The sequence below is a fragment of the Patagioenas fasciata genome, chromosome 3, assembly GCF_037038585.1.
Source record: "Patagioenas fasciata isolate bPatFas1 chromosome 3, bPatFas1.hap1, whole genome shotgun sequence".
In the NCBI taxonomy this organism is placed as follows: domain Eukaryota; kingdom Metazoa; phylum Chordata; class Aves; order Columbiformes; family Columbidae; genus Patagioenas; species Patagioenas fasciata.
Window position 1 is genome coordinate 47,179,790 of NC_092522.1, and position 22,169 is coordinate 47,201,958.

General features: G+C 40.5%; 3 protein-coding genes and 1 non-coding gene across 8 annotated transcripts in view; all 4 read left to right on the forward strand.

Moving 5' to 3' along the window:
* The window catches only part of ARID4B (AT-rich interaction domain 4B), a 92,400-nt gene extending 90,604 nt beyond the window's left edge, over positions 1-1,796 (forward strand). For all 5 annotated transcript variants that reach the window (XM_065833768.2, XM_065833771.2, XM_071806280.1 and 2 more), the window contains one exon: positions 6-1,796. In XM_065833768.2, the coding sequence (XP_065689840.2) occupies positions 6-136 (131 nt within the window). In that variant the 3' untranslated portion in view covers positions 137-1,796. The remainder of the gene's footprint in view (positions 1-5) is intronic.
* Positions 1,797-5,053: 3,257 nt separating this feature from the next.
* Positions 5,054-12,421, forward strand: RBM34 (RNA binding motif protein 34). The gene is made up of 10 exons (XM_065835375.2): positions 5,054-5,260; positions 5,759-5,901; positions 7,408-7,627; positions 8,217-8,276; positions 8,829-8,872; positions 9,347-9,430; positions 9,659-9,722; positions 9,814-9,856; positions 11,272-11,390; positions 12,090-12,421. The coding sequence occupies exons 1-10, from the start codon at positions 5,093-5,095 to the stop codon at positions 12,408-12,410; spliced, it is 1,266 nt and encodes a 421-aa protein (XP_065691447.2). The 5' UTR covers positions 5,054-5,092; the 3' UTR covers positions 12,411-12,421.
* A 514-nt stretch (positions 12,422-12,935) lies between these two features.
* Positions 12,936-20,906, forward strand: TOMM20 (translocase of outer mitochondrial membrane 20). Its single transcript, XM_065835528.2, has 5 exons — positions 12,936-13,124; positions 18,126-18,172; positions 18,883-18,964; positions 19,240-19,382; positions 20,498-20,906. Exons 1-5 carry the CDS (start codon positions 13,001-13,003, stop codon positions 20,540-20,542), a joined length of 441 nt encoding a protein of 146 aa, XP_065691600.1. The 5' UTR covers positions 12,936-13,000; the 3' UTR covers positions 20,543-20,906.
* LOC136100711 (small nucleolar RNA SNORA14) lies at positions 13,815-13,949 on the forward strand. The gene has a single exon (XR_010651247.1). It is a non-coding gene; the product is annotated as a small nucleolar RNA SNORA14 (small nucleolar RNA).
* Positions 20,907-22,169: the final 1,263 nt, after the last annotated feature.

The following is a 22,169-nucleotide window of genomic DNA, read 5'->3' on the forward strand; positions in this document are numbered from 1 at the left end:
TGCAGGTGCTGCTACTACATCATCTTCCTCCTCATCACCTTCTTCTAGTTCCATTACGGCTGCAGTTATGTTAACTTTAGCAGAACCATCTATGTCAAACTCATCACAGAATGGAATGTCAGTTGAGTGCAGGTGACAGCAGGACTTGCCAAAGCACTTTGCACTTAATGGCTGCTGAGGGCCACTCTTTTTTTTTTTCTCTCTCTTTTTTTTTTTTTTTATACTGCACAGTGGCACAAAATTCAGACAAGCACTATTTTGTATTTAAAGTTGTTTCTTGACAAGCTAACTTTGCACTTAAGTGCACTTTTATGAAGAAAAAGTACAACAAACTGCTTTTCCTCAAGCAATAATTGTTTCCAACTTGTCTGGGAATTGTAAGTCTAGTGACTTGAAGGCCTTCCACTGTGGCAAATGGAGGCTGTTCACTGCCTGTAGGGACAGTACAATGAGCATATAGTTGTTGGGTTGGTTGAAATAAATGTGGTAAGGCTTACTGTATTCCCTGGTATTTTGTTAAAGCTGGAACATTTGATATTTTTCCATTTATTTATGACAAATATTGAACCTATTTTCATTTGTACAAGCTAATTGTTTTTTAACTGCTAAGTCACCTTATAGTGGCTTTAATTGTATACGTCAAGCACATGTATTCAGTTCAAAACCTGCAGTTAGTAGGATGTTTGACACCAGTCCTGATAACCAAATATGAGAATTCCTTAAAAAAAAAAAAAAGAAAACAAAAAAAGACTGACTAATGTTTACAGGTTTGAATTAGGCTTAAATAGGTTACTCTGGGTTTGAAGAACCCATTAATTGGAATGAAACTACTGTACTTTGCCATTTTTCTATAAAACAGTATTTTTTTTTTAATTTTGATAAAATACATTATGAAAAAGAAAGAAAATGGCTAACAAACTGTATTAAATCTTAATGTATAAAGATTGTATTTAGCCAGTTTAAAGTGTATATTTATTCATAATGGATTATAACAGTTATATTTTTGTGTTTTCTTGTAAATGTTTCTTTTCCCTTAAAGCAACAAATATTTCATTTGTAATGCTTATTTTATTACGAGCTTCAAGGAGAGGACTTCAAGACGGAGTAAGGTGTGAGGCTATAATTTGTGGTTGCTGATATGAACACTGCCACAAAAGGGTAGTTGTTTTTAAAATAAATAGCTAGCGGAGTGGTAGACATTTACTTTTTTAAATGCCTTGTACAAATTCCAAAACCAACTTCAAACTGTTTTCACTTGTATTGATTTTATGTTGTATGGATCCCAAGCTCTCTCCTGTTAATTATATACCTTTGTAAGACATTTGTATATTGCGGAAGTGTTCATTCAAGCTATTTAATACCTGGCACTGTTAATACACAGTACTTTATTGTACAGATTGTTTTACTGTTTTAATTGTAGTTCTGTGTACTTCTTTTGCCTGGGGAAATAGGGGCTGGCATGTTTTTCTTTGTTTTCTGGCAATACAACATGTAAGAATTCAAAGCATTTTGTTTGTAGATGCTAGAGTGTCAGAATCCTTTACATTTGACTTTTCTAAGAAAAGCCTTTTCAGTCTTCATAGTGTGTGCTTAAGGTTAACTGATTTTATTGAAAATGGTTTCAAAGTATTCAGAATTGTACAGGACTGTAAAAATTTGTTGACAAACACTGAAGGAAAAGCTTATAGAAAAAAGCTATAAAATATATATTAGGTTCTGCAGAAAATGGAGAATTATGTAATATATTGTACAAATGTAAGCAAAGGCCTCTGAAATAAAATGCCATAGTTTGTGAATCCCTGATTTTGTTTCTAACAGTTTAATTAAGCAACCGTAGCGTGTTCATTAAAATGACTTCAAGCTGCAGAATCAGTTTAGCAACTGATCTTCGATGTGGTGTAATAGGCATTTAAGTGTAAGCCGGAGCAGGTATATTGGCCTAATTTTCCTCTAAGTGATTAACTCAAATTCATCCTCTTTTTCAGCAGAATGTGAGAGCATGGCCCATTGACATCATTAAGGCAGCACTGGTTGGAATAAAGATTAATTTTGACTCACGTTAATTCAGGTAGTTTGAAAAGCTCCCAAGGGTATTTGCTGACTTCTAATATTGACTGCTTCAAGTTCAGAGTCAGTGGAAGTTAAACTGGAATAAAACTTTAAATGTTATCTGGTTACATCATGTCTGGCTGTAGCTCAGTTGACCAAAATACTGTTACACCTGCAAAATGACAGATTACTGATGAGACTGATAAATAACAAAGCATGATGAGCTTTGGAAACATTGACTGTGCTAATAGTTACCAGTGATCTGAGACTGACAGGAATAAGTTTAATAATTTCAGTGGGGCTACTCAGAGGATATTTACATATGTTTATGTTTAGGAGAATCAGAATCATAATAGTTCAGTTGTGCCTTTTAGTCTCAGTAGGCATAACTGGTATTGATTTAACTGGGAACTACATCTGGGCAAGCAGGAGCCAAGTCAGCTCTCTGCTCACCACTAGTTTCTGATCAGCTCTCAGTTTTGGTGCCAGCATTTTTGCTGTGATGTGACAATTGTTGACTCGTGTCAACTCCTATGAGAGGATTTCTTTGTTTACTTGTTTAACATTAGTCACCTACCCACTCCCAAATTGAGTTTTTGCATAAAGAGGATTTTTGCTGTTCTTGAATACAGAAGTTGCTTAGTTTTTGTTGTACTTCTCATGCTCTTGAATGACTACTGAAAAATCTGGCTTGGATGTTTTATATTGCACCTCTTCTGTAAAGTGAGTCTTTAAATTGTACTCTCCAGGTTCATATCACTTGTGTCCCAGTGGTGACAAAGGAAGTTGCCTTTGGTAAACTGTTAACCAGGCAATTTTATCTCATCTTCCAGTGAGTCAAATCTGAGCTGCTTTTCAGGTTACATATTGTAATGCAGCTTTAAAGGTGGGTGTGCTCCCTGCTTGGTGTGCACACTCTGCTTACAGCTGAGAAAGCTTCCCACCAGCAGTTGTTGCTGGGCTGTGCCCGTGCTCTTGAGTGCCTGCTCGGAGCATGACCTGAAAGGCAAAGTGAGACGGACTACCTCTTCTTCATGCTTTACACCTTGGCTGAGCAACAGAGTTGGTTTTGCCTGTCTCATGTTTGATTGTGTTGAGAATAGGTGAGAGTGCAGACTATCTGCATATGCTGAGAGAGAAAGAACACCTGGCTTGAATGCTGTCTGTATTGCTCCCGACTCCATGTATTTACTGTCTCCACTGATGCTTGTACGTACTTGGTACTGTGTAGTTTCCATCATGGCAGGAAATTTTCCTGTCACCACAGGGCTCAAACTCACTCTCTGGCAGAGTTCTCGGATGCTGTATGCCTTTTGTTGAGCTTCAGCAATTACAAGTCTCTGAAATTGCTCAGCTGAATGCTTGTACAATTTGATTTTGATGTTTAACCTGTTCTGCCCCACCTGTGTCACCTACAAAACTGCTCTTTTGTGGGAAGGCAGGTTGGAAAAGCTAATACAAGTAGTGCAGCAGCCACCTGCCAGTTTTTAAGAATTTGTGTATTCTCTTGGGCTGACCCCATCAGTGAGAGTCCCTACCTTTCCTAGCATCCAGGAAGCCATACAGGGGATGCCTGGTGCATTGTGTCAAGACTAATGCTTTACCTTTATTCCATAGCTGGATTACTAGAGCACCTACCTTTACTGGCTACAGAGCGAAGCTGGGGAGAAGACATACAACTGATTCCTCCTTTTCCAGTCCCCCAGGCTACAAGCCTCGAGTGCCCTGAGAGGTACTGCATTTCAGGGATTTTTCATCAGAAAAATCCTTACATGCTTTAAAAGCCTGCTGTGGATCCCAGGTAGAGATGAAACAATCCAGGAGGAAACTGACTGCCCAAGTAATGCTTTAGGATTATCTCTCCGGTGGTCTAATAACTTAAGACTGTTTAAACAATAACTGCTCAACTGCCTATGGCTCTGTGCTCTTTCTGTAAGCCAGTTTTATTTGTCATGCATGCACCAAGTCTATTTCAGACCAACAAGTCAGCCCTCCCCCTTCACATTTTCTGATCCTTTCACAGGTTTGTCTTAAGGTGAGCTACTTCAAAAGGGGCTGTGTGAGCGGCAGCAGGGATCCTTTCTGCCTATGAACTTGAGTGTTAGATCACCCACCTTGGCAATCATGCACCATGGTATGAAATGGCTTGAGTTAAGCCCCTTTCCACAGACTTCAGTCTGGGACCACGCTGGGCTGCCAGGTCCTTACAGCCAGCCAGGTCACGGCCCACCTGCAGGCAGGGTGGCTGCTGGGCACAGAGGTCGGTGTTGGGTGTGTGTTTGGTGGAGGAGTTGTTGAGTGAAACTGCTGAAGGGCATGGGAAAGAGCTTCCTGGTGCTTCTCGTCTAATCTGCGCTCAAGGACAGTGAGAAGATCTTGCACACTTTTCACTGGTGGTTTGAGGGGCTGGGTGGTTGGTTTGGGTTTGTTTTGGTTTTAAAAGTCATCCTGGATAGCCATTTATGAAGATATATTCAGACAAAAAAGACATGATGCTAGAAGAAGTACTTCCACAGCAACACAGGGCAAAGAAAGTTGTGCTTTGAGCAGGCAACGGCAACGTTAATTTTCAACCACTTGTGGCACTCTGAATCACTCAAGTGATTTTAAGTAGAAGCAGCTTGAAAAAGATGTAATCTCTCTCTTCTCAGATGGAACTGAGCACAGGAGGCTTGGAGCTGAGTCTTGGAGAATAAAGAAAACAGTGTTATCACACGGCTTTTCCCCCCACAAAACGCCTGCAGCAGCCATTGCATGTTTTCTCATTGCTACTGGGCTCGCAGCAAGCCCAGCGGAACGAGCAAACGCAACGCGGCTGGGAACAGCTGCCGCCCGGCGACCCCAGTGTGGCCACGTCCTCCGGGCCGGGGCGTGGGGCAGGTTTCGGGTGAGCGGCGGCAGAAGCAGCGGGCGCTGGGGCGCTGCTTCTCCACGCGGCGGTCAGCCTCCGTACCAACCCCTGGCCCCCGCCTCCCGCGGCCGGCCTCGCGCGCCGGAAGTGACGCGCCTGAGTCTGTTCCCCTCGGTCAGGTGGCGAGCAGCCATGGGCCCCCGCCGGAGGGGCGCGGAGCCGCGGGAGCTGCCGGCGGAGGAGCAGTACGTGGTGGGGCAGGTGGTGAGCAGCCTCTGCCCGGGCAGGACCCCCGCCGCGCCGCTCGCCCGCCTCTTCAGCGCCGCCGCCGCCCCACCGGTGCTCGTGGCCGTCCCGGGGGTGAGTGCCGCGCCGTGAGTGCCTTGCCGTGATCCGGGGTGGCGCGCCCGGCTGGGCGGCGGCGGGTATCGGTGGCGGTCCGTCCTGCCTGCACGTTGGTGCCCGGGAGGGGCCGAGTGGCGGTGCTGGGCGGCTGGTGAGGGCAGGCGGCTCCCTGGGGGGCGCGGGAAGCCGGGTGCTGCCTCCCAGGAGAAAAGTGTTGGAGCGATGGGCCGCTGGTCGCCAAGCGCTGTCCCCTGGGGATCCCCGCGGGGCGGGACGTGCCATGACGAGGGTGGGTGAGCGGGTGAGACCAGCGGGGTGGGAGCACCGGTGAGGGGGCAGAGCTGGGTGCCGGAAGCACCACTTCTTGCAGCTGATGGCTTCTGTTAGTGGTGTTTCAAATAAATTGCAATATATAAAATCATTGTAGGGCGTTTCTAGAATTTTGTCTTTCTCAAGCGTTTTGTGTGTGTGTGTGTGTGTGTGTGTGTGTGTGTTTGTGTTTGTTTGTTCTAGCAAAATAAGAAAAGAAAGCCTACAGAAGAAGTGGAGAAAGTGTCGGAAGACCAGAGCTCATCTGTCATACAAGAACCTCCTATAAAAGCAAAGAAAGCCAGAAAGAAGGAACTTTCAAAAGCAGAGAAAAAATTGGCAAACAGGTGAATAGATAATACCTTTTTATCCTAAAGTTTAAAAAACAAGACAAAACCAAACAACAGTGTCTAGATTAATCATAAGATTATGAGTTCAGTGAAACAATAAAGTTCTGTTGTACTATTGGTCTTGAGCCTTGTGTATAAGAAGATTATTTTTAAGAAGTTGGTGAAAATTTTCTGCAGTTTGCTTCAGAAGGTAGTACATATTTACAGCTTCTTGAAGATCTTGTTGTGAAATGCAAAATCCCTGCTACAGAGCTAACATGTCTGAACGTTGTAGATTTAGACAAAAAGTTCTTGCTGGTATGGGATGATGCCTTCTAACTTTAGTGGTTTTATCCAGCAGACCTGCAGTCAGAGGAGCAGTTTCCACATGAGCAAGGTACCAGACTGAGTTAGTTGTCCTTATCACACTTCCCTCCACTGTGATGCAGAAAGACACTGTTACTCTGTCCTCGTAAATAGACAGGGTTGAACCAAGCAAGACACTGTCAGTACAGGCAGGAAATGAGTCTCTGTGCATTGAAGTTTGGATAATGAAATCAGCTTCGTTGTGGTTCAGAGCTAACACCTTGTCCTCTCTCTGTGTACTGGGTTGCTGGCGGGGAGGAGGCAGGGGAAACTGGGAGTCAAATTGAGCCTGGAAAGAAGGTCTTAGGTCTACTGTGCAAAGATGAGGGGTTTTTTCCCTTCAGTTTTAGAGGATATTGAATTATTTAGTTCTGAAACTGGGAGTCAAATTGAGCCTGGAAAGAAGGGAGGGCTGGAAGGAAACTGTTTTTTTAAGATTTGGATTTGTTTCTCATTATTCTACTCTGATTTGATTGGCAATAAACTAAATTACTTTTCCCCAAATAGAGTGTGTTTCGCCTGTAACAACAATTGGTAAGTGATCTCTCCCTGTCCTTATCTCAACCCATGAGCCACAGTGCCTTTGTGGCACCAGGGTCCACCCACCACACTCTGTGTGTTGCTGCATCTTCTACACCTGCAAAATTTTTGCGTGCTGTTTTGATTTCAGCAGTTTTCCAGAGGCTTCTTTAGATCAACTTGTTGTTTGTGCTGCTGTTGTTATGTTGTTGTTATGGCAAGTTTGGGTAGATAAGAGATTTGTTAGTGCATGGATGGCTCCCAAAGGACTGTTGATTGTGAGTGCCCTGGATACTGGGAAGAATTAAATCTCTCCTTAGGTCTACTGTGCAAAGATGAGGTTTTTTTTCCCTTCAGTTTTAGAGGACATTGAATTATTTAATTCTGAATTACTTCTTTATTACTCCTACTAAACATTGAATGCTGTCCTGGGGCCAGCAAATCATTTTCCATGTTACAGAGTGGTCAGATACGTTTGTTTAATGCATAGTAAGCAAAATAATATTTGAAATGTTATGTTGAACATAATAATTTAAAATATGTTAAAATATTTATCTTGGAGGCTTCAATTATTTGACCTCAAAACCTCTGGTTTTTTTTCCTCCCTCAATTATAATTTGCTTGTCTTTTTCTACTAAGAGAGAGTGCTTTGGAGCGGGCAGATGAAGAGGAGGAGCAAAAACTGTTTCAAAGCAAAGTGAAGCAAAAAAAAGGGGCTTCTCGTGCCATCACCAAAAGTGGTGTTAATTCAGATACAGGCACTACTGTAAAACAAAAACAGGAAAAAAAGGTGGCTGATGAAACGGTAAACAGAAGAACAGTGTTTGTTGGGAACTTGCCTGTCAACTGCACTGCTCAGGTATGTGAGTGGATTATGTCAGCTAAAGGAGCAGAAAGAATTTCAGCAGCCCTTAGTTTGAGGGGATGTTTACGGCTGAGAAATCACACGCATTTGTGATTGAAGTTGCTTTTTGGGAAAGTAGGAAATAACGCTCATTATCAGAAACCATTTGAGGCAATCCCTTTTATTTTACTGGAGTTAGGCTTTTCACAGCAGTGGATGCAGTTGCTCTTTCTGTAGTCAAATTGGTTAGTTTCTTTTTAAATGAAAAATTACTTAATAAATGAGATCTACAATTACAAAGTCTGCTTCAAATTTTGAATGCAAATAACACTTCATATTATTACATTAATTATGTTAAATTCATACTTTCTTCTATAGTAAGGGGTACAAATTCAGTTTTGGCAATCCGCAGAATAAGAAAACTGCCACAGGAAACAGAAACAATTACAAATTACTTGCGTATTTTTAGTAGCCCTTTAATGGACCTTGTATAAGTAAAATGAAAATAGCGTAAACCCATCTTACTAATAAATGTTTAACATTTATTGTTATTACCATGATGCAAAATTATATTGAATTTTTTTTTTAATATCTCCCTCTTTAGGAGCTGAAATCTGTTTTTAAAGAGTATGGACAAATAAAATCCATTCGATTCCGCTCTTTGGTAGGTTATTTTCTCTAAGGCTATATAACAAAATCATGTTTCTGATCTTAAAGGGTAGTATTCCTTAGTTGAGAAGCAGGTTTGGGTGTGTATTTTTTGCCATTAGAAGAATCCTTGGAGATTTTACCACAGAGGCATCTTTCCTTTCATCACATTTTACTCTTCCTGTAGCAGCAGTTGATACTATCAGAGCTGTATTTTCTCTGTAAGAAGAATGCTTTCATTATTGCTTGTTCAGCTAAAGTATTACTTAGCTTTGCTACTCCTAGTAGCAAAGAGACATTGATTGTAAATCTGTGTACTCTGTAAAATAGTTAAAGATAACAGCTTTGGAGCTCAAGAAATGCGACAGATGAAGTCATAGCAAGGAACCTAATTTTGAACTCTTTCTAGGTCATCTCTAGGAATAGCCAGTTACATCATTTGCTCACTCTATTGGCTACATTGCTTTGGGTGGGATGGTACCTGTTTGAATTCCTCTGTTATCAAGAACAAATATTTGAGATAAAATGACACTAGGCCCACTTAACAAAAGCTCTTTTTATCTTAAAGGTTCCAGCAGAAGAGACTTTATCCAAAAAGTTAGCAGCAATAAAGTAGGTTCCTCTTGTGGATTTTGTGCTGTATTTTTCAAGGCAAAAATAAATTTTAAAGTGTTGGTTGTTACATATTTGGCTACATAATTTTTTAATTTTGTGTTTCTTTGACTTTTGTAATTATATTTGTGTCTGTGTAAGTTTTCTTGACAAGTGAAAAAGAATTATGTGCCAGTATACTACTAAGTAATTTGTTGTCTTAGGTTGCTTTTCCTATATTTTAGGAAGGAGGAAGATGCCAATTGTCTTTAATTCCTTTGGGTTTTTATGAGTTGAGGAGGCTTGGTCAGGGTGCATGTACAGCCTGCATTAGATGTACAGTGAGACTCACTTGGACATACAGGGCTGGCTTCACTTTGAAAAGAAATGAAGTTGTTACTGTGCTTGAGACAAGATGAGTCAAATGTGTTAAACAGGAAGTGCTTGTGCACTGTGCACCGTCAGATTTAAATGTGCACTTTTTTTATGTTCCAGGCATAAGGTGCACCCTAATGTGAAGTTCGTTAACGCTTATGTTGTATTTAAGGAAGAATGTGATGCCATTAAGGCTCTAAATGAGTAAGTCTCCATTTTGTTCCTCATTCCCTGTTGAAGAGGTAGATTTGCAGAGTGTTAAAAGATAAATTTAAACTACTTCCTCTCTTTTGCTTGAATCAGAATAAAGTGGGATTTTTTTCAAACTTAAAAGTAAGTTTGCTTTTGGAATAATGTTATGCAGTGACACTGAAAATTAAGTAACATTTATTCATTTTTTTAAAAAAAACTTTTTCCTTTTGGCTACAAAAGAAATGGAACAGAAATTGCTAGAGGATTTCACATCAGAGTTGACATTGCATCAAAAAACAGTTCAGTAAGTAAGATGTGTGACTAGAAAACACCTTTTCTGTTTGTTTGTTTTCAGTATAAATAACTTCTTGTCTTGGATCTCTTGTTTTCTTTAGCATGACAATAAACGATCTGTATTCTTGGGAAATCTCTCATATGGTAAGTCTAAAATGAATTGTTATGCATTGTTATTTAACATTTATGGAATATGTTGACAGTAGGGTTTTTTAATGTATTGATATTTAGGGTAGCATGTTTAGGTATCTAAGTATCTTTTGCTGGAATTAATTTTTAAATTGCAGTTTTGTTTTTTAACTGAAACACCTAAAGGGATTGTATGTTTCTGGCAAGTTCTGGAGATCGTTTTCTTTATTATAGCTAGAACTGCAAGCAATTTTAGTTCTTGTTGTGGCCTGATGTTTTTTAAACAGATAAAACTAAACTGCATAGGCCATACCTTTCTAAACTGTTAAGCATGTGCTGGTACCTGTTTGTGAACTACTTCCAAGTGATACACAGTGATGGCTTCTCATTTTGATACTGTCTGTGAGCCCCAGGGTGAGTGACTCTGTCCAGGCAGCTGTTGGCAATCGGTTGTTACCGGTGTGTAGGTGTAGGTCAGCGCTTGATGAATATTTAGCTCCTTCCGAGTAAACTGTAGAGCAGATGAAGGGTTCACCATCAGGTGTGGTCCACGTGAGGGTGTTGATGGAGTCAGGATGCTTGGGACAAGCCTGATGTGTAGAGGTTGTGTCAGTACTGTATGTTCCTCTGTGTATCCTGCAGAAAAAAGGGCTTGGACGTTTGCAGTGCTCTGAAAATTACTTCAGCAGCTTGAACTTTTCTCAGCACATCTAAGTCCTGTTGCTGTAACTGAACCTGTACCATTAATTTCAGCCCCTCCCCCCTTAGCACAGATTATATCTGTGTAAAGGGATTTACCTTTTCTATACAGAAAAGAGAATAACCTGTATTTTTGTGTTGGCACATCACACTTGTCTGTTCACATAGGCGTGAGATTGACAAAGCCTCAGACATGCACCTGTTACCAGAATAATTGTGTAGCAACTGTGGTTAAAATCTATAAATCCATCCTCTTCCATTCAGCTAAAATTCAGTGTTCAGTCAGTGAGTGTTAGACTTCAAGAACTGCCAGCTCAAGCTATTTATCAGCAGCATTAATTCTTAGAGATTCTGGCATAAGAGGGAGCTACAAAATTGTAGCATGAATTTTAATTTCTAGTATGTTCAAACCATAAAAAAGATTATCTGAAAAATTTATTTTGGTCTTTACCTTCATTCTCCTTCATGACTTATATTGTGCTCCTAAAAGCTAGAGAAATCTGCAGCTGTCCACATAAATTGCCCTTTATAAAGTCTGCATCAGTAACTTGCTGGAAGTTTTCTAAACCACTGATATTTGTGAACCTATATGTATATATTTATTAATATATATCTTTAAATCTATATGTTGCATACCTGAATTGGTAAATATAAATATTTGGATTTGGGCCAGGGTTGTAAAGCTGTATGTCTGACTGAAGAGCCATCTGTTTGGTTGTGCTTGCCTGCAGACATCAGCAATGATGCCGTGCGAGAGCACTTTGCTGTCTGTGGAGATGTGGTAGCCGTGCGGATCGTGAGAGACAGAAAGACCGGCTTGGGTAAAGGCTTCGGCTACGTTCTCTTTGAGGTATGTATGAGTGGTGTGCTCCAGGATGCTGGGAGTTCTTCAAAATCTGAATTGGGATTTGCCTTTATGGCCTTTTAATTTTTTTTTTTTTTTTTTTAGTATTTTTTAAATGTGCATATGCCGTTAAATGGTAGCATTGCTGTGTATTTTAAAAGCAGCTTGGAAGACCAGTTCTGTGGAAGCAGATACAAAGCAAACTGGTTTAGGTTGTGTACAAAGAAAACCTGTAAAACATTGGGGTGAAAAAAAGGAGAGACAGATGAGTTCACTTGGTGTGACTGAAACGTTCTCCCATTTCTTGAATGTAAAAATGCAAGTGGAATTTTTTCCTGTAGCCCATTTGCAGATTCAGTACAGCTTGCTTTCTTAGGGCAATCTCCCCGCCTCATCCTCTGTAGTTTATTTCTGGCAGTCCAACACCTTTTTTCACCAGTTTCTCCTTCATCTCTGTTTCAGTCTTTTACATCTCATGTAAGCTGTTCTATAGCCCATTTTCAGGTACCTGTGCCTCAACACGTGAGCTACATGGGCTGCTGGTCTTTCTGAGCAGAGCATAGATCTTGTGTCATTCAATAAATAGAGCAGCTTGAGCACTTTTTATTGTTAAAATCTTGCTTACAAAAATTAAAGGCAACTATTTATTTGAAAGTAATCGACTGGAAGTAATGCTGCTTTTAAACTGAACATCTGCTCTTGCAGAATACAGATGCTGTACATCTTGCTCTGAAACTCAACGACTCAGTTCTGATGGGAAGAAAGATAAGAGTGAAACGCTGCGGAGACAAGTGGAAAGCGCCACAGAAAAGTCCAAATCAGTCTCGTGCTCCTAAGGACAGAGTTGGTGCCACATTAAAAAGCAAGAGGTGCTCTAATGATTCATTTGTTGGTGAAAAAGCAACCCCACTGAAGAAGAGCACTAAACCAAAAAGACTAAAAACTACTCCTAGAAATAAAGCTGGGAAAAAGAAACAGTCTTTTGATAAAAAACAAACGTATAAAAGTGTTAATGATAAAGATTGATTTATACGAGAGTGTTCTGTCATAAATTCTGTCCGTAGTCGTTCCTGCTGTTCATCCCGGGGCTTTCAGCTTCTTCGAAAGGCAGACAGGAGGCGTCTGTCCGCACCCAAATCGTTACCCAGATAGCGGGTTTTTGCTTTGTTTGTTTGGTGTTTTTTCAATTGTTAAGCTTCAGCGTTCAGGACTTTGACCGCCTGGGCCAGGAGACCCCGACTCCCGTACGGCGGCGTTAGAGCCGCGCTGGCCCGGCAGCCGGCGGTGCCTGCCCGGAGCAGGGAGCCGGCCGCGGTGCTGCAGGGGCCTGGCGTCCGGTGCGCTGCCCTAGGGCCCGCCCAGCCCTGTCGCCTCGCGGCGCGCGGTCGGCCTGCGCCGCGCTCCCCAGCCCCGAACGGTGGGAAGGCCGCGCTCCCTCCGCGCAGGCACTGCAGCAGCCGCCCTCTGCCGCCGCTGGCTGATGACGTTAGCGGAAGCCAGGCGGGGTCCTTTCTGGCTGCCCGTTCGCTCCAAGGTGCCTGCGGCTCTGGGCGCCGGCCGCGCGGCGGGAGGGAGGGGGCGGGGGGCGGCGGGACCTTCCCTCGGCGCTGGGCACGATGATGGTGGGAAAGACCAGCGCCATCGCGGCGGGGCTGTGCGGGGCCCTTTTCATCGGCTACTGCATTTACTTCGACCGCAAGAGACGGAGCGACCCTAATTTCAAGAACCGACTGCGGGAACGTGAGTATCCGAGCCGCCCCCTCCCCGCCTTCCGCCCGTAACGGCCGTCCCGGCGGCCTCCAACCGCCGCCGCCTCCCGGCCGCTGCAACTGCCGCACCGCGCGCGGGGGGCGGGAGGGCGGCACGTGGCGCCTCCGCAGCGCGCTCCTGCCCCGGCCTCCCCCGTCTTCCCATCCGCCCGGGGGCAGTGGCCCGGCCTGCGCGGCCCCTCCCCGCCTTGAGGGAGAACGGCCCTGAGCCTCCGACGCCTGCCCGCGGTACCGCGGATGCCGGGCGGGAAGGGCGGGAGAGGGGCCTGGGAGGCCGGGCGGGTCGGGGGGGCGGCTTTCGCGCGGCTGCGCTTATGCGGAGCAGCCCCGATCCCACTGCTGACTGCCGCTCGTCAGCCCTTGCCCAAACCGGAGGGACGGGACGTCTTGTCGGGTCTCGTTTTCTGGAATTTGTGTAGTTATTGGGTAACTTGCGGTTTTCGCATCAGAAGCTTTCCCTGGAAATAATTCACCTCCCCCCCATTTTTTTTTCAATCTTTTTATCCCACACGCTCAGACATACTGTTATCACCATATAGGTGACTACATTTATTTTTTTTTTATTTTGGAAGACTGTCAGGTAAAACAACGTGATCTCTTACATTGAAGTCGTTGCTGTGGTAAGGCAAGAGCTGGTCGCAGGCCTCAGGTATTTTATCTGCTGCATTCTTAACCCTCCTGGCAGCTCTCTTATTAGCTTCCAGGATAAGAATGAATGCCAGAGAAAACTGTTGATTAATCCAAAATGTAGAGCTTTTCTCCCGTGGCTCTTCATTATTTCACATCCCCAACATTTATTTAAATTACTTAGTAATTATTAAAGGTTTTAAATGTAACTGTAAACGTGAGTACTCAAGGCACTCAAAATCATCCGGTGTACTCAAATGAATCATAAGAAATAAGCTGGTGTTTGTTGTGCTGGGTTGTTTCTACTGTGGGAATATGTATAGTATTTCTTTGATAACTAATATTGAAGATAAGAAATTACTATTAAAGTAAGCTTTCCCAGCAGGTAAACATAACATGATCAGCAGTTTCATGGATAGAAGAGTCAATAACTAGATGGGTTAAGAATGAATATTTACCTGATAATGTTTAAATGTAACTTAAACACTTTGATTCTGCCTTAATGGATTGAATTGTTGAACGACCAGTGTCATTGCTTAACAGCATATTAGTTCCGCTTTTTGTAAGCTCTTCCGCAGCAAATTATGTCTTTTGAATACTTCATCTTCAGGCCCTTGCTCATCATGTATGTAGCATCTTAGGTGCATACTCTTTGTGGGACTTTCAAGTACTTTTTGACCTGCAGTGCAAGTCATTCGTTGGGAATTTGTAGTATAGTGAATCGGTATGTGCTTGCCTTGCACACGCAAATTCGATTGCTGGCAGTATGGTCGGCCATGTTCTTTTTATGATGTTGAATATGTAATACAGAAAATAATGGTTTACGTAAAATTTTTGTGGAAGCACTGGAAGTGATTTTTGCATCCCATTGTTTTAATTATCTGAGCTTCTATCCAGTGATGTTCTGAATAAACCTTAGACTTGCTCTCATTAAGAATTAACATTTTCTTAAAAGTGGAAAACCATTGTGGTTTGATAGAGGATGGCTGTTGTCATTTGGAGAGCATCACTATATGACAGATGATCCTTGGACCTGATACACTGGGCTGCTTTTAATTGTAAGGCTTTAGATAATAGTGATTAATTCAGTTTTATTTTTTAGTACTATAGCTGATTCTCTAGTATGGATACTTCTGTAGTGGTGCCAGTGATCTGATTATTGCGGTGTTTTTACTGTTGGATAGTAAGGCTTGAACTGCAAAGTATTTGATAAAAAAAGGTCAAATGCAGCAACCATTGCAGTTCTTTAGATGCAGATACATTGTCAGGCAATAGTAGGGGTATTTGATGAAAACTTGTAGAAGCCGCCTTTACGACAGATCTTCTCCAGTAACATTCTTAGGATAAGATTTTTTTTTTTCCAGCCTCTATGATGAAATGTCACCAAAACTTGGGAAGGACGGGAGATCTTACATGTCAGTGAATCGCCTGTTGTATTTGGTCAAGCACACGCTGACAAATGAAGAACCAATATTTATTTTGCCATCCCAGTTATACTGTGCATCTCTTTGGGCTGTGTTAGGACCAAAGAGGTTCAGGTTTCAGGGGGAAAAAAAAGTGATTTCCTGTGTGACTTGAAGAACTGCTGTACTTTGGTTTTCCAGATCAGTTAATCTTATTTATTTAGCAGGTTTTGTGTTACTTTAGGTTTTTGTGTTGCTAGTTCGGGGGTATGTCCATATTTAATCTTGGGATCAAAAGGTAGCAAGCATCTTTAAGCCTCTGGAGCTGCTTTATCTCCACAGCTATATTTTATGATAAGATTTTAGATGCATTTACTATTCATGCTGTTGAATGTATAAACCAGAACAGTTCTGTATGCAAATACAGACACGAGTATCTTCGTTCAGAGGCAGCCAGAATTTCTGACCATGCTGAGCTTGGCCTCAGAGCACCTTCTGCCTGTGTGAGAGGAGAGCAGTGGGCAGACTTCACAGGTGAGAGCTGAAGATGCGAAGGACTCTTTGGTTCTTTCTGCCTGTTTGTGGAACCAGTTTTGAAGCTGCTGGGGCAGCTTGAGGATTTTTGCAACCCGTGCCAGAGTGTCAGGTTCTCCACTGCTTCACGTTTGGAACTTATTCCCTGTGAACAAGAGCTTTGCCTGAAGGGCCTGCAAGTCACGTGCAGTTTAAAAGCTGCAGTTTAGATTTCTGTTTTGGATGGATGCGCATGCATTTCTGTATTAGCTGAGATTCCTTCTATGAAAGATTGACCTTCCCATTTTTAAAATGTAATAATGTCTTTAGAAAAGAAGGAAGTTTTTCATTTTCTTGGAGGTTCCTGAGGGAAAAGAAAAAATGTTTTGGGTATTTTGGGAAGTTTTTTCCCCACCCAAGCCATTGCTTTTTGCTTGTCATAGTACAAATGAAACTTCTGGCAGTTATTGCCAAGGTATTTTAAAACTAGTGTTACAAGCCCATATGGGAAGAATTCATAAATACTCTTTAGAGCTATGTGGTTTTTGTAATTGTCTGAGCTAGTGGGCCTGTAAGAACATATTAAGAAGAGGAAGAAAAATTGCATAGTAGTCAGACTTCAAAGATTCTGTAGCTCAGTGTTCAGTTTTAAAATCTTGATGAATCTTCACATTCCTTTATTACTGTCAGGTTAAAGTATATGATTTCATATGTGTGTGTGATCAGTGGTCAAAAGCTTTTATTAAATAGTTTTAGTTACCCGCCTGTCTTTTTTTCTTTGTCTTAACCTGGTGACTGATACCTGTTGTAATATTTTAGAAAATGTCATACACCAAGAAAACATAATTTTCTCCTGAAAATGATGCACCAGTGTTTATCTGTTACTCTTTGTACTTTTCATTGATGTTTTCACTGCATGCACTACAGTTGCAAAGTGACTTGTTTTGATAGTGAAACATTTCATATAGTATCTTTTTTCTATAATTTTTATTTCATCTTTTATGTATTAGCAAAACTGGTTTGAATAGTGGTGCAGCTTCAAGTTTTGTGCAAATTAGCGCTTCAGAAAACTTGGAGCGAGCTAATTGAAGGCACCCGCTTTCAAGAGATAGATTCTTTAATATTGAAAACAACCATAATGATAAAATTATAGTATGCTACAGTTTTACATAATACATTTTTCTGTATCTGATGGAAAATGATGTGCTCATGTCAACAAGCTGTAGAAATTCAGGTGCTAGGGCTTTTTAAGGTATTGCAAAAGGTAAAGGGGTGATCCGTATAGTTAGAACTCCCTTTATATAAAGAACACTTGATTTTGCCCATAAATTTTACATGTTACAGTATCACTACTAGGAAGTGGTATTCCTGAATGTCTTGATCATGTGCAAAATTGGAAATTATTTGCTAATTACCATTAAAACTGCTAGTAATATTTGGAAGTATTTCCAGCTTGTAAAATTGTCTCAAAAGAAAAACAGGCTGTGCGGCAGTTCTTCTTTGTCCACATAGATGTTCACTGAGCAGACACTGAGGATGAATAGTGAGAGTACAGTTATTTAAGCATAGACTGTATTTACAAGTTACATTGATATAACTATTTCATTGATGAACTGATGAATTACAAAAATGGTTGTTGTAAGGAGATCACTGGTATTACTATAATTATTATTTCTGTATGAATAGCTCCTACAATAAAATATCTTTACACCTGCCTAATTGCATTAAAAGCAAGCCTTAGATAATTTAATTACACTAGTTTTGTTGGAGTGATACAACTTCATGTTGCAGGCCAACTTTATGCTCAGGCTGGACAATTAAATCTGTAAATGTTTGTTACATCTGTAAATCATTGCTTTCCTCAGATTTCAGAAATGTATGCTTTAGTATTGCTTTTGCTGTGGGGTGATGAGATACTGCCACCTACTTTATCCATTCCCAAGTCTTTGCTATAAAGGGAAAGCAGACTTATGTACTGTGCCCTGTTGGTGGTGCACCTGATAATTCAAACTTAGATATATATCTTTGACTTGTAGACAGTTCTTCTGTGGCTTATTTTTGTTATTTTTATTTTATTGTTAGAAGTCATGTAGAGAAATCCTGTATTACTCTAATTCTCTTTCCTTCTGCATGCCTTGTGTGTGTGCGGTATACTCTGTGACAGGCCCAGCAGAGTTGGTGTTTACCACAGCCAGCAGGAAAAGAATTGCCATTTTTAGTTGGTGTTCTACTGCCAGCCCTCCTCACACCTCTAAATGATATTCTGTTGCAGAGAGTGGGTGGCAGTCTTGTGTTCAGTCTTCAGCACTTGGAATATATTACCAGTTTCTTATTTTGAAAATGACTTTGTTTTGTTCAGCATTTCAAACTATAATTTGAAGGCTTTTATAATCGCAAATAAAAAATGTAAGATGTTTTTATTCTTACAGGAAGGAAGAAACAGAAGCTTGCCAAAGAGAGAGCAGGGCTTTCCAAGGTAATACTGTGTTCAATAACGCAGTACTATTTTGAAAGATGTTTAATTTGTATTATTTGTAAGATTTGTTAAAAAATCTGTTTTGATTCCAGCATTGCAAACACTTCTGCAAATATGCAGTCTTTAGGGTTTTTTTAATGCTCAGAAATAACCGTGTGAAAGAGTTGTTCCTTTTTTGGGTCAGACAGAGGCCTGGTGCTAGAAAGTACAACACTTACTGTGTGATTTGATGGTGCTTTCCTCTTTGTAGTATGTTGAAGGACTTTTCAGACTTAAAACTCATTGATAGGAAGCACGTGTAACTGAACTTTGTATTTTTTTTTGCTATAAGGGTTTGATTCCTTATTGCCAATAGATTGTGGAAAAACAGATAGATTTATGTTAACCAATTGTAAAAAACATATTTGTGATAAATGTAACACACCTTAGAATTTGTTTGCTACAAAATTGTGTACTTAATAACCTGAGTAGAGGTGCTTCAGGCTCTGTCTCTCTGCAGTTTTGTGATGCAGTGATACGAGACCCGAGTCTAATTTTCAAAATCATTTTGTATACTTTTAACTTCGTGGTGACACTTTGATTTTTCTTTTGCTAGTTTCAGTGTAATGGTATGGTTATGTGTATGTTTGATTTCAGTTGAGAGTGTTTTCTGCTAACTTGTTTATTAACCGATGTTTAAGGGCCAACTTCAGTTTTACTGTGTTTTATAGTTGCCTGATCTGAAAGATGCTGAAGCTGTTCAGAAGTTTTTCCTTGAGGAGATTCAGCTTGGTGAGGAACTACTAGCTCAAGGTAATAGCTTTTTTTTTTTGAAGGTTAAGCTGTAAAATATTTTTTCTTTACCTTTGCTGGATGGTGGTTTTTAAATACTAAGATCTTTTGGGGAATCAGATTTACCTAGGAAAATTGTTTACTTTTTTCTAACCTTCTGTGTTGAGAAGATCCAGCAAAGGAGGAGAAAAGTGTGGATTGAATATCAGTTTTTTATTCCACTGCTGATGGATGTTTTATGTAAATACTTCACAGTGTGGAAGAAAGTTCATTTCAAAACATTATGATTTGTGCAGGTGAATATGAGAAGGGTGTTGATCACTTGACCAATGCCATTGCTGTGTGTGGACAGCCGCAGCAACTACTACAAGTTCTACAGCAGACTCTTCCACCACCAGTGTTTCAAATGCTTCTAACTAAGCTCCCTACGATAAGCCAGGTATGTGAAATGTTCCCTATTGTTTTGGTTTGAAAATAATTGGACTACTTCGCTTATCCACAGTCTTGAGTACTGTTTTCTGTAATGTGCTTTTTGTGTATGTTCAGTTAGATTAAAATAAGCTTTATTTTCACCTAAAACATTAAGAAGTGTATATGAAAAATACCATGTAGCAGTAATAGAAAGCAGAGTAAAATAGAAATCTAAGACTTCTCTCGTGTGTAGGGTATGCTCAGCTCTTCTAAAGTAGAGACATCTGACCTCAACTTTGATACTATAAGCGGATCCACTATTTCCCAGCTACAAGTTGGGGGATCAGAAAAGCAGTAACTTCCTTGCACTGGGTCTTGAGTTTTGTTTTTTTAATTATATATCTACAAATGTCTGTCAGTGCTATAAAAGTCCATTAGAATTAATCTGTTGCTTTTACTAGCCTGTTGCTTCTAGGCCAGCTATAAACACAAAACGTTAACTAGCACCAGAACACATGGCAGTTTTGGAAGCTTGGGGGTTTCCCTGACAAAAGTGTTTGTAGCTGTGTGTATAAAATGCCCTCCCTTTCTAACCTGAGTACTGTGCAAGTAACATTGGTAATATGCTAGCAGGTGAGTCTGTTGTATAATAAATAATATAGTTTACATTCTTAGCAGTGCAAGGGTACTCCCTGATGGTGTTACCTCACATAAAGCAGAGACTCAGTGCTATGCATCAGTCAGCTCTCTTTACAGCTCAGGTGTGGTTAGATTTTTGCTTAAGGTCCATGTAGTTAGTAAAAACATTGAGAAGTGTCAGGTACACAAGACATAAAGTTCTGGGGAAACGATGGAGCAAAAATGTTTCCTTAGAGAACAGTGTCAAAAACCACACAGAGGTCATCACTGGAGGCTGATAGGTTATTATTTATCTGACGTTGGCTTTGTTAGGCATTGCACAGTATGTAATTTCTGTGGAACTGACTTCAAAAACTTACGTCAAATAGATTACCGTTTTTAACATTAATCAGTTTGCTCAGTAATTACACTGCTTAATATACAGTGTAAAATTACATTGCTTGATAATCAGTTGCCTACTGTCAATTTTATGTAATTGTGAATGAGTTTTTCTCCTTCTTACAGAGAATTGTAAGTGCACAGTGCTTGGCTGAAGATGATGTTGAATGAGGTCACACCACAACAGGGGGAAAAAGTGTTTTCTTACCCCAGAAGATGAGCATCAGTAGGGGGATAAAGGGGCAAACATAGTAGTTATGGACTGTATACCACATCGGGTTCTACCAGAGTTAAAATTAACTTTGTGTAGGTGGGTTTCGCAGGATATTATTTATTATCCCAGTGAAAAGTGTATTTTGATAAGAATTCATTTTATAAATACACTGTGTTGAGTTATCAAAGTATCACTAACTTCATTATTATTAAAATATGCAGTTGTAATGTTGTACATATAAAGACATAAAAGTACGACCTATTAAAAACCCAATGCTCATTTTTGAAAAAACAAAGTTATGGCAATAAAGATTTATCTGCACTTGTGTGTCCCTATAGTACTACTTTAAATTTCAGAACATTTGAGTGTCAAAGCAAATGATCTAAAAATGACTTAACATTAAAATTAATTTTTGATGTTATGCCTGGTCTTCCAATGCTTTTAATTAAGTTTAAAACCTTGTTTCATTTCCTAAGAAAATGGATATGTGATCCTTTAAACAGTAACCGATCACCTTAGAAAGAGATGCAAATCAGGATGGTAATAGATGACTGGCTGCAGAAAGAATGGCAAATCCATTTCTGTCAGGAACAATAACATCTGAAGTGGTGCAAATCAAAACTGTACCTGGCAAACACGAAAGCTCTGTTAATGCAGGTGTCTGAAATAAAGCTGTTTGGAATAGAACCTGGGGCAGATTGTAAGAGCACAAAGGTTGGTGTTTGTTTGAAAGCTTGAAACCTTTTTGCAAGACAGGCAGTTAACATTTTGGTCCCTGGTCTTCAGAACCATAGGAAGTGGTTGTTAAGTCTTTGGCATTTGCCTTAAAAAATTGCACTAATAAGGTTAAAACAAGGATATCCCCAGGCTAAACTAGCTCAAGCTGAATAAAATATTGTTATCGTGTAATACTGTAAATCTAAACTTAGGTAAGTTTTCATTTGCAAGTGAAAAGGAGGCAAGTAATAGAGAGACTCGAGTAGCAGAAGCATTCTTCTGAAAGCAGGTTTTCTGTAGATAGGATGTTCTAAATGTCAAAGCAGATTGGTTTCTTCTGTTCTCTGGTTTTATGCTACTACCACTCAGGTGACAGAAGAAACAATTAACTGCAGCTTTATATTTTTGGCATGGTGATTTGTTTTAAAGAGAAGAATGCATTGAGGTGTCTGTCTTTCAGACCAGCTGTCAGGTTGTGCTAATGATGCTGATACATTAGTAGGAAAGTTTTAAGTGTCATAGTAGAAGGTACTCTGACAGCACTGTAGCCAGCATTCTCATCTGTCTCTCTCTCACTTCAGCCTGGTGTAAGTTTCTGTATAGGCAGATTCTTCAAAATTGTAGCTCTCAATGTTTCAGAAATTCTCTCTCATAGAACTTCTGAGAGGTCAAGTGGATAATTCATGGCCACCTAGCAGTCAAAACCTGAGTTTAGAAGTACAAATGGCTCTTACTGAGTCAGTCTGCTTAGATGGTTTGCTATGGAAGAGATATTTCCCCGTTACCCCTTGAAAACACAATTTCTCAATATTTGAGGTGCTGTTGAATCTTTCTGTAATGCAACGACTACTGAAGTTAATGTCTAGT

What these genes read in the sequence shown, in the direction of transcription:
- TOMM20 (XM_065835528.2), top strand. Translation starts at nt 13,001, where the DNA reads ATGATGGTGGGAAAGACCAGCGCCATCGCGGCGGGGCTGTGCGGGGCC. An exon ending in AGAGAGCAGGGCTTTCCAAG is followed by an intron (nt 18,173 to 18,882) that starts GTAATACTGTGT and finishes TGTGTTTTATAG; the next exon opens with TTGCCTGATCTGAAAGATGC. An exon ending in AGCTCCCTACGATAAGCCAG is followed by an intron (nt 19,383 to 20,497) that starts GTATGTGAAATG and finishes TCCTTCTTACAG; the next exon opens with AGAATTGTAAGTGCACAGTG.
- RBM34 (XM_065835375.2), top strand. Translation starts at nt 5,093, where the DNA reads ATGGGCCCCCGCCGGAGGGGCGCGGAGCCGCGGGAGCTGCCGGCGGAG. An exon ending in CTGTCAACTGCACTGCTCAG is followed by an intron (nt 7,628 to 8,216) that starts GTATGTGAGTGG and finishes CTCCCTCTTTAG; the next exon opens with GAGCTGAAATCTGTTTTTAA. An exon ending in CCATTCGATTCCGCTCTTTG is followed by an intron (nt 8,277 to 8,828) that starts GTAGGTTATTTT and finishes TTTATCTTAAAG; the next exon opens with GTTCCAGCAGAAGAGACTTT.